This window comes from Leguminivora glycinivorella, chromosome Z, assembly GCF_023078275.1.
Source record: "Leguminivora glycinivorella isolate SPB_JAAS2020 chromosome Z, LegGlyc_1.1, whole genome shotgun sequence".
In the NCBI taxonomy this organism is placed as follows: Eukaryota; Metazoa; Arthropoda; class Insecta; order Lepidoptera; family Tortricidae; genus Leguminivora; species Leguminivora glycinivorella.
The window spans coordinates 40,771,179-40,785,774 of record NC_062998.1 but is presented as its reverse complement, the minus strand read 5'-3'; the positions used below and the strand labels follow the sequence as shown (position 1 = coordinate 40,785,774).

General features: G+C 38.7%; 1 protein-coding gene across 2 annotated transcripts in view; it reads right to left on the bottom strand.

Moving 5' to 3' along the window:
* Positions 1–815: 815 nt before the first annotated feature.
* Positions 816–14,596, bottom strand: part of LOC125240761 (large proline-rich protein bag6-A) — a 51,132-nt gene continuing 37,351 nt past the window's right edge. For both annotated transcript variants that reach the window (XM_048148823.1, XM_048148824.1), the window contains exons 22-23: positions 4,061–4,226; positions 816–3,348 (exon numbers count right to left, since the gene is read on the bottom strand). In XM_048148823.1, coding sequence (XP_048004780.1) covers positions 3,312–3,348; positions 4,061–4,226 — 203 coding nt within the window. In that variant the 3' untranslated portion in view covers positions 816–3,311. The remainder of the gene's footprint in view (positions 3,349–4,060; positions 4,227–14,596) is intronic.

The window sequence follows — 14,596 nt, the reverse complement described above, 5'->3', positions numbered from 1 at the left end:
TCGTATGTCGGTCGACCGTGAAAATGCGAGCGGCCGATCGTAAACCTGCGACCTCGAGCGACAAATGGTACAGTGAGCACAAGATAGTACTCAGGAACATCCAAAAGAACTTTTCCTATCGTTGTGTTAGTTTTCGTTCACACAAACATAGCAAATGTACAAATGTTAATATTTTTTGTTATATAAGCTGTACTTTTTTACCCAACAATATTTAAAGAGGTGATGATCATATTGCTGAACAAGAGTTTCCCTTTAAGCGTACAATTTTCCTAAATAGCCGGGTCCACACAGAGCGAGGCAATGCGCTCACGCGGCAAATGTCCAACGTAGACGTGCCTCGGCCGAGACACGCCTATATGGCACGCTTGCCGCGTGAGCGCATTGCCTCGCTCTGTGTGTACGGGGCGGGGCTATTTACCATAAATTGAGGACAACAAGCGTGTGACGGCGACGGTGCACCAGAGTGAACAATCGCCCGATGGACTTGCCCCGCGGTTTAGATCACTATGTGTGTGCGCACTCGTTATATCAATCAATCAAACAGGTATCTTTATTTGCTAGAATGTGATACGATTGCAGAAAGGGGGAGTTTTAAATTTGTGATGATTAATTTGAATACAACCGAAGGGGAGTCTTAAATCGACAAGAGTTACGATTTTCCTCTTCGCACGTGTATTGTACGACGTTTTTCAGTACAATTATGCCATTTTCTATATAGGCACATCTCTCACTAGTGCGATAAAGTAGCACCGTAAGTATGTACTAAAAATAAATGGAAGTGTAATGAATACTCGAATAAAATAAAACAAAATGTATTACCGTAATCATTAATTATATTTATCTAACGCCACATTAATTACATCAACGCCTATAATTTTATCCTGTGAACTTAAAATACACCCACTACCTTAAACATCACATAGTCAAAAAAAAACAGCAAATTAACTGTTTCTGTGCATTCATACACGGACTATCACACAAAATCGTAAAGTTTAATTCAGATTTTTTTTTATGTGACTCTTGAATACACGGTACAACACTAAGAGAGAAGACAATTATTACAATCTGAATCATTAAATACTATTGCTATCGAAAAAGTTATAATCTGAGGTCGGCGAGTGTGAGCTATTTTCCTACTAATTTAACATGTGGCGCTGACAGATAACTATCCCAACTTGTCCTTTCTCTGTATGATTACATAATCACATATTCCCAAATCGTGTTAATAATATGGAAACAAATTCGCGGTCGCTACGCTCGTTTGCATTTTTATTCTGTATGCGTTTGACTCAACATCCTCTGTCTTTCTAGTATCTAGGTACGTGCTTGTCTGGCATTATAAGGCAAATAGCTCACCCTTTCCGAGCACTGGTAATAATCCGCGCTTGCACCTCCTTACAAACGAATAGGCGAATAAATGACTGCTATTTGATAACACTGATAACATTTAATTTTATTGTTAGTATTTAGCTAAACATCAATACTGTATGTGATGGATCAAAAAGCTGATTAAAGGCTATGTGAATAATAAAATTGCACTAAACGTTATCGCTAAGTAGCAGTTACAATTTGGTTACATTATCGACCGATGCCTGCCAGAATAGTTCGTCATGTCCTTTAAAAGGTAACGAAATTTAAGTCACTGAAGGGTCGGTGTTACACCAGGGGCGGCTCACTACGCGATTCTAATATCGCCGCGCTACAAGTACATGCGAGTTCGCGGCCTATTCAGTGGTGACGACCTTCGCGCGGCGCATTAGAACTCAATGTCGGGTGCACAAGTAACTCAATGTCGGGTGCAGATGTGTGTATGTAATGTAGGTAAGAATTTAGAATGGTGGCATTTTGTGAACATCAAAGGAGTGAGCCTTCTGTACTTGTACTATTATATATTTCGTGGTTGCACTAAACTTTCTGTCAAGCGTTCGCTTTATTGTACGGGAAGTTCCACAGAGCTCTGCTGTGTGACGTTTACGTTAATGTGTCTGTTAACTGTGGTTGATACAACTGGCCCTACGTCGTTCACAGTATTGGTTCGTAGAACGATCAGGCGGAATAATGTGTGTAAAATAGCTTCAATGTGTGAGAACATGTCAAATAGTGGCTTTTATTCTCGTTGTAAAATAATTGATATTCCAAAATGTTTATCAATATCGTGTATACCGACTAGTAGGCTATAATGTAACCAAACTAATGCTTGCATAAGTATATATACAAGAGTACATCAGTCTCATGACACATGTTTCAACAAGTATTGGTCTCCTGTATCGTCCTGACTCAGCACCAAGTAACAAACATGAGCATGGGTCTGCGCAGGTCGGCACTCCACGCCCACCTGGACTACTGCTCTGCACGTACTAACTATTATAACTATTTCACTTTGAATTCAAAATATCTTTTAAAAACATTTTATTAGCATACTGGGTAAAACGAAATGGTTAAAATTAAGTGTTTCTGTTCTGTAATTAGTCATTTTATTTCAAGTAAACGATCAGACGCACTAATATTAAATAAAATGTTAAAACCTCAATTAAAAAAAGAAAAAAAGAATATCTGGCGTATTCTTTCAAACAAAAATATTAACAGTATACGAGTATGTAAGGTCGAGTAGAAAATAAAATGTATAGTATTTGACCTGATATTTCAAATGTAAAAACTTTGGCGTTCATAATTTATAAAAAAACTCAGACTTACAGACAGACAGAACAGTAATGCTAATGGAGGTTCGAAAACAATATTGTATTGGATGCCTACACAACTTACATTCAGCTACAAACTGTAACAATTAAATATTGTGTAAAGCTAGTTAATGTAACACTTGATAAATGGAGAGTCTATTAAATGTTATTATTTTCTAACAGATATATTTAAAATTGTCTCTATCCTTAAACATAACGTTTACACGACATTGTGACAATACGACAAGTATTTGAAACAAGTTAGTTATTTTACATGCAGTAAATTAGAATAAATTAGTTTCGGTAAATTAAACTTATATTTTCTCAAAGGTCAATACACCGGTTGTGCGGCTTGTCGGACATTGTCATCAACTTAAATTATTTGAGTATATTAAAAAAAAATACCAAGACAATAATAGTACAGGCATATATGCATACAGTAGCTTTTAAACAGAAGAAGACTCCTGAAATTTAGATCCCATTCAAGTGGTCGTGTTAAAATTTAGAATGCTAAATTGGATTCAGTCTAAGTAAAACAACACTCGCATACAGTGTGAGTAGGAAATGTTCAACTTAATGTTGGGAGAACGAGGCAGGCGTAGGCTGCGACGAACGAGTGCACGGAGAGTACATTTAAGATTTATCCTCTGTTTTCGGCTCTTTCTTTGTGCTGCAATAAAAAAATTATGGTTAAATACTGAAATGAAAACAAAATAAATCTTTCTACCTTTTAGTATTGTAGTATGGAAATACTATTAATTAGTGAAGTACAATACATATAGGTAGGTATATTGTGGATTATGTGATTGAAAAACCCGTCAAATGCGAGTTTACTTCTATCTCAGCATTAGTCCATGCATGCAACAGAAAGCAAGAAATTTGGGATGTATTTTATAGTTTAGTAAGTGTAATGGTGCTGTTACACGGGCAACACAACTGCCAGTCATTCACATAGCATTGCGGCGTTTGTTCAATACGCACCAACTAACTATGGAGCAAACGCGGCAATGGTATGTGAATTGCTGGCAATTGTGTTGCCCGTGTAACAACACCTTAAGTGCTACGCGATTGTCCCGTTTTAATTTAATAATATGTGTGAGAATAGTGTTGGTTTAAGTCAATATATAATTAGTTTTATTATATGGTGGTACACAGATCTAGATAGGATGGAATAGGCTAGGATGGTAGCTATTGATATTGGCCCACACATTATACATCGTGTTTCTCTTCGATAATTATAAGAGGAGATTATTCAGGTAAAGACATGCATAACAATTTTCAAACCATTGCCTTTTTTCCTTCTGTCTAAAAATGGAGTTGAAAATGTTGATGGTATCGGTGAATAAGTATAGCAATCAGGATGTTTGTCAAGATATACTCACTCGGAGGAGTTGAGGAAGCGCGCCGCGGAGGCGTACCGCAGCGGGTCGTAGTCCTCGGAGTTGGAGGCGCGGCTGCGCGCCATCGTGCGCATGTGCTCGCGGAACGCGCGCCGGACCGCCTCGCTGTCCACCGGCGCGGGCCGCGAGCTCGCCTCGCGGACGCTCTCTGCGACAATCAAACAAACATCTCAACTACTTTTTGAATTCCCCAGTAGGCCCGGCCCACAGGGCCCGAGCCAGGTGCCAAACAATGGTTTTGCGATGGAGAAGGGGGCCCCGATAAATTTAGGTCACTAAATTAGAGCCTGAACCTACCATGAAACTTTAAATATTTGCTCAGTTATACGAGTATAGTAACACAAATTGAGAAAGGCATGTTGAGATGGTTTGGACCAGGGATAGGAACCCTGGTAGTTATATTGTTCGTAATTGGATATTGTTCGTAAACTGTAATAAATTTCGTTCAGTGCGAACAAAATAATTTAGGTTACGGTTATTTCGTTCTCTAAAAGAACGGTTTATTTCAGTAACGTTTAAATGAACGAACAGAATTTTTCGGTTACCAGTATTCGAAAAAAAAACAGAATTTAAAACCAATATTATGTGTTCCGAGACGCCCGTCTTCATAGGTAGCGAGAATTTTCCTTTGTCAATGCCGACGCACCGGGCTCGTTCAAATTCTTGGAATATAAAAACCATTTCAATGACGTTCCCACGAACCGTTCTTTTTGAGTCACTTATATTTTTGGGTAAGGAACTTGAAACTTGGTGAATAGATAATAAATACAAATAGAAGAAAAGTAATTTTAGCGATTTTCAATTTACAGTCCCTATCAGGGATATTTATTTATTTAATCGTATGGCATGCATGTTCAGGCAATCAGAGTACAGCTTTGAGATCATTAAGCCAGGAAACTGCATCGGGTGTCAGGGCATTTAGATCCTCAGCTGGGCCAGGATAAGAGTGGAGGGGGCAGCGCCGGAATATGTGGTCAGTGGTTTGCTCTTCTTCGCCACACTCGCAGAGGGGAGAGTCCTTCCAGCCCCACTTATGTTGCCAGTAATTGCAGCGGCCATGCCCACTTCTCAATCTATTCAGGCGACACCAGGTGTTACGCGGAAGATGAAACCCTCTTGGTTTTCTCGTCGGATCTGAAGGATAGAGGTTGTCTTTTTCTGCCGTAGCACTAGACCATTCAGCTTTCCACCTGTCGGAGATATTGAAGTTGCTTAGGCTTGGCGCTTTAGCATAGGGTGGGTTTCGAGAAGCCAAACGCTGTTGAGGGGGGTGGCAGAATTCTCTGTGGACGGGTAAGTTTGGGTTTTTATTTATTTTGTCCACTTCTCTCTTCAAAGCCTGCGTGCGTCGGAGGTGGCTTAAAACTGGCAGCCAGTGAACCGGAGTGGATTTGACAGTGCCGGAGATGCAGCGCATGGTCTCGTGCAGCTTGACATCAACTTTGTTGGTATGTGCACTACCAAGCCACACCGGAGCACAGTACTCCGCCGCAGAGTACACAAGCGCGATGCCTGATGTGCGCAAGCAATCCGCCGAAGCTCCCCAACTGGTCCCACAGAGTTTATGGAGAAGGTTGTTTCTAGTTGAAACCTTTTGTGAAAGCTTGGTCAAATGTTCCCTATAGGTCAGGGACCTGTCCAACGTAACACCTAGGTATTTCGGGCAAGGGTTGTACTTCAGTACTTCGTTGTCCAGGTATACAGTTGGACGATATTTGGCCATCTGGTTGTAAAGATGAAAACAGGAAACTTCAGTCTTACTTTGGCTAGGTATAAGTCGCCATGCTCTAAAATATGCCGACAGAGATTTTAAGTCCGATGTCAAAGTTTGGGCTCCAGATTCAAAATCTTTACTCTGTGAAACGAGCGCGATGTCATTTGTGTCCAAAGACTACCTCGATCACCCACTCCCTTGTAGTCGCTCGGTACTGTCTAACTTTCCGAACAGTCAACACAGACCCGTGTGTTTGGAGATTGGTCTCAAAATCCCTCTCCAAAACTCCATGCCGCTACCACGGTGGAACTTTGCCCGAGCGGACTGGCAGAAATACAAGGAGCACTTAGACCTTAGCATATCTTCTGCTAACTTGGACCCTGTAGCCTCCAACTATGGTAACATCTGCAAACTAATCATAAAGTCTGCAAAGGCGTCTATACCACGGGGTTACCGAAAAGAATACATACCTGGATGGAGTGGGGAAAGCGAAACCCTATATAAAGAGTACCGAAAAACGGGGAACCATCGCACTGGCGCTGAACTTCTCGCCTCCCTGGATGAGAGCCGAAAAGCAAAGTGGGAAACTGCGGTTGACCAAATGGACTTCAAACAGTCTAGCAGAAAAGCTTGGAGGATCATAAACAGCCTAACGGGAAAGCACAGTAACAACAGAGACAGTGCATGTGTTAACCCAGATGCCATAGCCACCAGAATGGTTGAGTTAACTAGAGCCAAAAGTGATAAAACCTTCACGAAGAAAGTTAAGAAAGAACTCACAGCTCTCAAGCAAAACTCCCCAAGAAACCATGAGCTTGCTGGACCTTTCACTGTCGAGGAAGTTACGAATGCTATTAAACAGCTCAAAAATAACAAAGCCGCTGGCCCTGACAACATATTTAATGAGTTCTTGAAGCACATGGGGCCCATCGCTGTCAGCTGGTTCTCAACCTTCTTCTCCAATATCTTAAAAAACAATGACCTACCTAAACAGTTTAAGTTGGCAAAAGTAATAGCCGTGCCCAAACCAGGAAAGCCTGAAAACCTTGCTGAGAGCTATCGGCCTATTGCTCTTCTAAGTTGTTCTCACAAGCTATTAGAACGCCTTCTTCTAGGCCGCATTGAACCTTTTATAGAAGCTGTCACTCCACCCGAGCAAGCCGGCTTTAGGAAGGGCCGGAACTGTGTTGATCAGGTTTTAGTTCACTAATCACCTAGAAGTCGGATTTCAAAAACGCCTTAAATCAACTACGGTTTTTATAGACCTTACGGCAGCCTACGACACAGTTTGGAGGCACGGTCTTATTAAAAAGCTGATGTCTACAATCCCCAGTAGAGAAGTGGTGGACCTCATCTCCAACATGCTGGCTGAAAGGACTTTCGAAGTTTTCTTGGGAAACAATAGAAGCAGGAAACGTAAGCTGAACAATGGCCTCCCCCAGGGCTCTGTGTTGGCGCCGATGCTGTTCAACTATCAGGGATAAAAAGGGAATGAAAGCTTGTATGATTAGTAGTTTAATTTTATCTCTTGTACACTTTATAAATGCAATTATGGAAAACGCTGAAATTACTTTTCTCTTATTTATATTTATTATCTTTTCACAGAGTTTCAAGTTCCTAACTGAAATAAAAATTTGATCCTCATACAAACTCTCATCCCCTTTTTAACCCCCTATGGAGACGAAAATCGAAAAACGCTGAAAATATTTTCTTCAATTAGTATTTATTATCTTTTTACCAAGTTTCAAGTTCTTAACTCAGAATAAAATTTGGTCCCCATACAAACTGCCATCCCTTTTTTAACCCACTAAAAGGACGAAAATCGAAAAAAGCTGAAATCACTTTTCTTCTACTTCTATTTACTATCTTTTCACCAAGTCTTAAGTTCCTAAGTAAAAATAAAATTGGATTCCCATACAAACTACCATCCCGTTTTTCACCCACTAAAAGGACGAAAATCGAAAAAAGCTGAAATTACTTTTCTTCTACTTTTATTTACTATCTTTTTACAAAGTTTTAAGTTCCTAACTAAAACCGTTCTTTAAAGAAATCATAAACGATTGTTCACTGGACAAAAAAGAATACCGGTTTATGGAACCAGGAACCCTAAAATAACGGTTTAGGGTCAACGTAACGTACGGAACCATTCCGAAAAAAATATCGGTATCCGATCCCTGGTATGGAGAGTGAAGATACAATTAATAACTATGTATAGAAAATAACCCCGGCACCATCGAGCAAAACACGGTACAATCATTCAATTTTTATTTCTTGACACGAAAATACTCTCTAATACTTTCAAATCTGTAAAAAGTGTTATAACCATTTGCGTGGGCGTGGTGATAGTCTGAAAATAAGGCGGAAAGCCTTTATTATTCCACTGCCCAAAATTAATAATCCGATTTCACTCAACCACTTTCGTCCAATATCTATTCTTCCATTTCTGTCCAAAATTTTAGAGGCGGCAGCCCATAAACAATCTCAAAATTTATTTACGGTAACAGCCTACTTTCACCGCTGCAGTCTGGTTTTCGAAGTGGACACAGCACTACCACTGCGCTACTTAAGATATCCGAGGACATTAGGTTCGGCATGGAATCTTCCAAAGTTACGGTGCTGGTGCTGATAGACTTCTCCAATGCTTTTAATGCGGTAGACCATGACCTACTTTTGGCTACTCTCAAACATTTTCGGGTTTCTTCAGATGCGACCAGGTGGTTTTTCTCATATCTGTCCAATCGAATCCAGGCTGTCCGTGCCGGCCACTCGTTTTCTGACTGTTCTGAACTGAGTGCTGGTATACCTCAAGGCGGTATTCTCTCGCCCTTCCTATTTTCTATCTTTATAAATCTTATTACCGCCGAGATTCAAAGCTCTTACCATTTATATGCAGACGACCTCCAGTTGTACGCTCAGGCTAATGTGGATGATGTGAATACAGCCATCTTATTAATAAACGCCGACTTAGATTACATTGCTGAGTGGTCTGCTTGCTTTGGTATTTCCATCAATCCTGCTAAATGCCAAGCCATAATTTTGGGTAGCCAACAGCAACTGTCTAGGTTAAGCTCCGTATCTGTCGCTCCGGTTACTTTCGAAGACGCGGTAATACCACTGAGCAGTAGAGTCAAGAATCTTGGTCTAGTTTTTGATGCCAACCTTTCCTGGCTTGGTCAGCTGTCTGACGTAAATCGCAAAGTTATAGGAACACTTAGAACCCTCTATAGATTTAAAAACTTTTTGCCTGTTAATACGAAAAAGATGTTAGTGCAATCCTTAGTGTTACCAATAATTGATTATGGGGATGTGTGCACTACCAATATCACTCAAGAATTACTCAACAAATTAGACCGTCTCCTAAATAATTGCATCAGATTTATATTCGGACTTCGTAAATACGACCATGTCTCTTTTTACCGTAAGAAGTTCCATTGGCTTTCTATACGTCGCCGAAGATCTTTCCGAATCCTCTGTATTCTATATTCCATCCTGTTCGAGCCTTCTGCTCCTAGATACCTAAACAGTAAATTCTCATTTGATGCTCCTCGCCTGGGATGCGAGTTGCGTACATCCCGCACTCTCAAACTAACCATACCTCCGCATCGCACTGGCTTTATGACAAATTCTTTCGCCGTTCAGGCTAGTCGCCTTTGGAATTCACTCCCTTTGTATATCAGACAAGCTCCAAGTAAGTTTTCATTTAAGCGTTTGTTACGCAAGCACTTGCTAAAACAAGAATTCGAATAAAATCCATCAATATTATATGTATTTCATTGTATGTATTATATGTAATATTTAAAATATTTATTGTAAATATCTATTTATGTAAAAGTATGTGTAGTATATGCTGTATATGTATATATATATAGTTTGCTTTTCTTCTTAGTAAATCACCTTTTTGTTTTCTCTCTGCACCATTTGTATTGAATCTCTGTTTGGCCCTATGGTTGACTGGTAGAGAATGCCTTTTGGCATTAAGTCCGCCATTTGTACATTTTTGTATTTTTTGTGCAATAAAGTTTAAATAAATAAATAAATAAAAAATAGCTGGAGAAGCCACCGAACTCATTGTTACGCAAACGGAATACAAGATTCTATTTCTCTGCCCACCTTAATATTTTTCATCACATTTGCTGCTAAATAAAGGGCTTATCTTATTACATATACCAAAGATTATGAATAAATAACTACTATATTCGTTTTTGTAACTCACGCTTAATAGGCTAGTTTCCTACTAGTCAGATCAGCTTCTTTTTAAGAACTGTCAAAACGATTTGCTAATATCAAAGACATATGTAACTGCGTATAGACAGACAAAGTCTAAGAAAAAAACGTACCTCAAAACCATACTGAAAAAGGTACGGTGACCTAGATGGCGATACATATTTGGGGAACGCTGGGCTAGATGGCGCTAATATTAATATTGGACATTTTAACACATATCAAGCTTAGAATATGGGCACAGTATAATAAAGAGTACTATCGTACAGTATGGCCACCACCCCTCCCCGCTGAAAGTGCCGCCCACCCCCTCTCGGTTACCTCACAGTTACCGCATGTCAAAAACGCGAACAGTCAACCTGTCATATCTCACTCACACAAGCATGGTACGCGTTCACCTACACGAGCTTAGAATGTGTGCTAGGAACGCGCTTCTTTCATATATTTGACCGCCAGTGACCGAGATGTGACATGGGCCAAATTGTCAAAACTGAGGTTCAAAAGTATATCTGAATCTGAATATGGAATTACTATGAAATACTGAGGAGGAGGAGTTTCTCTCTGACTTATTAAATAGAAATTATGTTTAAAGTTAAACTACTGTCCATATTTTTCTTCTAATTATGTGGTGCTTTATTTCGTGCACTGCATATTTTATTTTAAGTATGGAAACTAGCCTATTAGTCCGTTGTTTCTGGAAAGTTATGTATGAAAATGTTGGCATAATTAATGGAAGATTTTTTTTGATTGGGATATGTACATTACAGGCCGAAGTTATTTTTCCATCAACCCTCCCCATCCCTCCCCCCTCTGCGTCACCCCTCTCCCCCCCCCCTTAAATAGCCGAAAATGCGGTTTTTCGCGATTTCTGACAAAACCGTTGTAGATACAGAAAAAGCGTGTAGGAAAAAAGTAATCCTTGATAAATTTACTACAAATCGTTCATTGACACTTTGGTTTTAGCACTTATAGGTTTCGCGTGATCCATCACGAAAGTTGGTCCTTTACTGCAATTTTCTTTAGTTAATGTTAAGTTTTCTCCCAAATTGCTTACGAAATCTGTTTGATATTACTAAAATATTATAAACTGAAAATGAATTTCAGGGGGAAAAATCACTACCATGGGTGGGACTTGAACTCACGGCTACTGGATTGATACTCCAGGGCTCTACCAACAGCTACCAAAAGCTCATCCCCAGTCATAGATATACTATAAAGATCAATGGTACTCCTAGCGACTACTACCGTGAAAATATTACGTCTTAAATAGTTACTGGAATTCCAAGACATATTGGAAATTCCACCCATGGTAGTGATTTTCCCCCCTTAATTTTATTTTAGTCATGAGTTACAATATTTTAGTTATATCAAACAAATTTCGACGATTTCGTATGCATTTTGGGCGAAAACTTAACATTCACTTAAGAAAATTGCAGCAAAGGACCAACTTTCGTCACGGATCACGCGTAAACTATAAGTGCTAGAATCAGATGAATGATTTGTAGTAAATTTATTAAGGATTACTTCGTTCCTACGCGTTTTTTCTGTATCTTCAACAGTTTTGTCAGAAATCGAGAAAAACCGCATTTTCGGCACTTTAAGGGAGGGTAGAGGGGTGACGCAGAGGAGGGAGGAGTGGGGAGGGTTGATGAAAAATAACTTCGGTCTATAACGTACATATTTCAATTAAAAAAAACCTTCCATTAATTATGCGCTAATTTCCCCCTACTATATTATTCACGGGTGTATTAACGGAAAAGTATTAATAACCTAAATATAAAATACATCTACTCTTGTATATTATAATTTTGTTTCCCATTAATAGTCCACAAAGCAAATAAGTTTACAACAATTGTGAACGCGGTACCGTCTAGTTAATCATAACGACTCAAAGCACTCGAACTAAGTTCTTAAGAGGAATTAACTTATACCCAACTAAAGGAAGTAGTTTGCTTCAACAAATACTCGAGTTCGAGAGGACCGTTTGATGAACGGTTGAGTGAATTCAATGCCTAATGACTCCGGAATCGTTTTAATTATACTATGGCAAATACTGGTACTATTTGTACTGCGTAATTAGTTAGTTCTCCGAATGGAATAAATCAATTTTAAAGGGAACGGAAACATTTTATTAAATTGAGAATTTATGAGACGGGTTGTTATCGTATAATAACACCTTAAAATAAAAGTTACAAAACAAAGTCGCTTTTGTGTGTTTGTTTGGAGGCGGTTCCAAAACTTTCATTTCCCGGTTCTGAGTGGGGCTGGAACCAGAACTCCCGGTTCTGTCCCGGTTCTTAGTTTTTTAAAGGTCCATACCAAAAAGTGAAAAAAGGAACCCTTATGGCGCGACTCTGTCCGTCTGTCTGTGTTTTTAAGAGAATCTGCACATTGGATTGAAATAATTAACAAATTCTTGCCCTATACAATACTTTCCTGTGGTTTATTTACGTTATATAAGGAAGAACTATAGTACCTTGGCTTGCAAACAATGTTGCAAATTGCACTACTTACAATAAATATCATGTTTATCTTATCTAGTCAGATTCAACTTTACTAATTATTTTACAAATACTAAAAATGCCAACGCACAAATACAAAAGCAGATACAAAAAAAGATAAATAAATCTGACATTTTGAAAAGAACCGGGAGTACCGGTTCTTAATTTTTAGTCCCGGTTCTTTCGCCACCATAAAATTACCGGGATTTCCCGGGAAATCGAGAACCGGGAAATACCGAGAGCATGCCCTATTTCGCGATGAATTTCAGTGAAAATGACGCTCTTTCATATATGTACCTATCTATAAAAAAGATCCGGGTGGCATATACCAATCTTTTAAGGAAATATTACTATAACCACTTTTAGGATTTATTCTTAATAACAAGAATCATTATAACAACGTGCGAAGAAGGGTCCCAGTAAACGTAATCTTATGGGCATGTCAAATATTAAAGCTAGCGACGGCAGTTGGAAATCAGATTTAACATAGATAAGCCTACAAAATAAGGACTAAACCAGTCTTGCACCTAACGAATAAGTTGTTCGGAAAATGCCCGAGTTTTCTATTATTTTTACATTGATAATGCAGTCGGATTTGCTATCATTTGCAGAGGGATGGTTAAAACATGAAAAGACTTTTGCTGGTATGACCACGCATTACGGAAATTTGCAAACATTAAAAAAACTACTCAGTTCCGTAGATTTCTCTTTATAGCAGCTTATATAAAATTCTAAACTACGTAATTTTATGAATATACTTAATTTTTAGGGTTCCGTACCAAAAAGGTACAACAGGAACCCTTATGGTGCGACTCTGTCCGTCTGTCTGTCCGTCTGTCACATTCCTAAATATCTCGAGAACTACTAATGCTATCAACTTGAAATTTGGAATAGTTGTGAACATTGTGAACCTCAACAAATAGAAGGTATAATTTTTTTAAATTTATTAATTTTAATTGTAGAAAATGGCCAAAATGAAAGGGGGGCAAACTGTAAATTTCAAGTTACTAGGTCAAGTGGGGTATCGTTAGAAAGAGCTCAAATTGAATGTAAATAAACTATTTTTTATAATTTTTTTGTTGTGGAAAAAAAAGAATTTTGAAGGAAAATGTAAAAAAAAATACCGTCCCCCCCCCCCGCCCCTTATCTCCGAAGTTTACCAACGAAAAATTATGAAAATTTTAGGAAACATTGGTTTTATGCTAAATATTACAGGAAAAATATAATCGTGTTTGTATCTTGAAAACTTTTTTTTTAATTCACAAAAAACTTTTCAGATTTTTACTTTTAATTTTTACCTTTTAATTTTACCTTTGCGGATGTATATAGTACTTCAAATTAATACGAGATGTTACTTAAATCATCTTCTTTCCAATAAAGTAAAAATTGTTTAAATCGGTTAACATTATAAAGAATAATCCCTGAAAAACCAACATACTATGGTCGCGGAAATTAGTTAGCGAATTCACCGAGAGATGGCGCTATACACAATAATGCTCATTAGTACATATACTTTTGTCTTCTAGTCAAGTCGTTAGAGTTATGTGAAAACATGAGATTATTTTAACTGGGGAGTTTGAAAGTTTGTACGGAACCCTCGGTGGGCGAGTCCGACTCGCACTTGACCGGTTTTTTTATTTTATTTATTTATTAAGAATACACACAAAAGTTAACAGTATTTCACCAAAGCACTTATGTGGTAATATAATTATGTAAATGTTAAACTGACATAAATAAAAGCAAACACACTTAAAAGTTAAACTATGTTTATTACATTAATCACCTTAGGTGTGTAGAGTCACAGTATAATAAAGAGTACTATCGTACAGTATGGCCACTCCCGCTCCCCGCTGAAAGTGCCGCCCACCCCCTCCCGGTTACCTCACAGTTACCGCCTGTCAAAAACTTGAACAGTCGACCTGTCATATTTCACTCATACAAGCATAGTACGCGTTCACCTACACGAGCTTAGACTGTGTGCTAGGAACGCGCCTCTTTTATATATTTGATCGCGAATGTCCGCGGTGTGGTAGAGTCTATGTACCTTAAGAGTTTTCTGTAAAACACACCAACACTATCAGC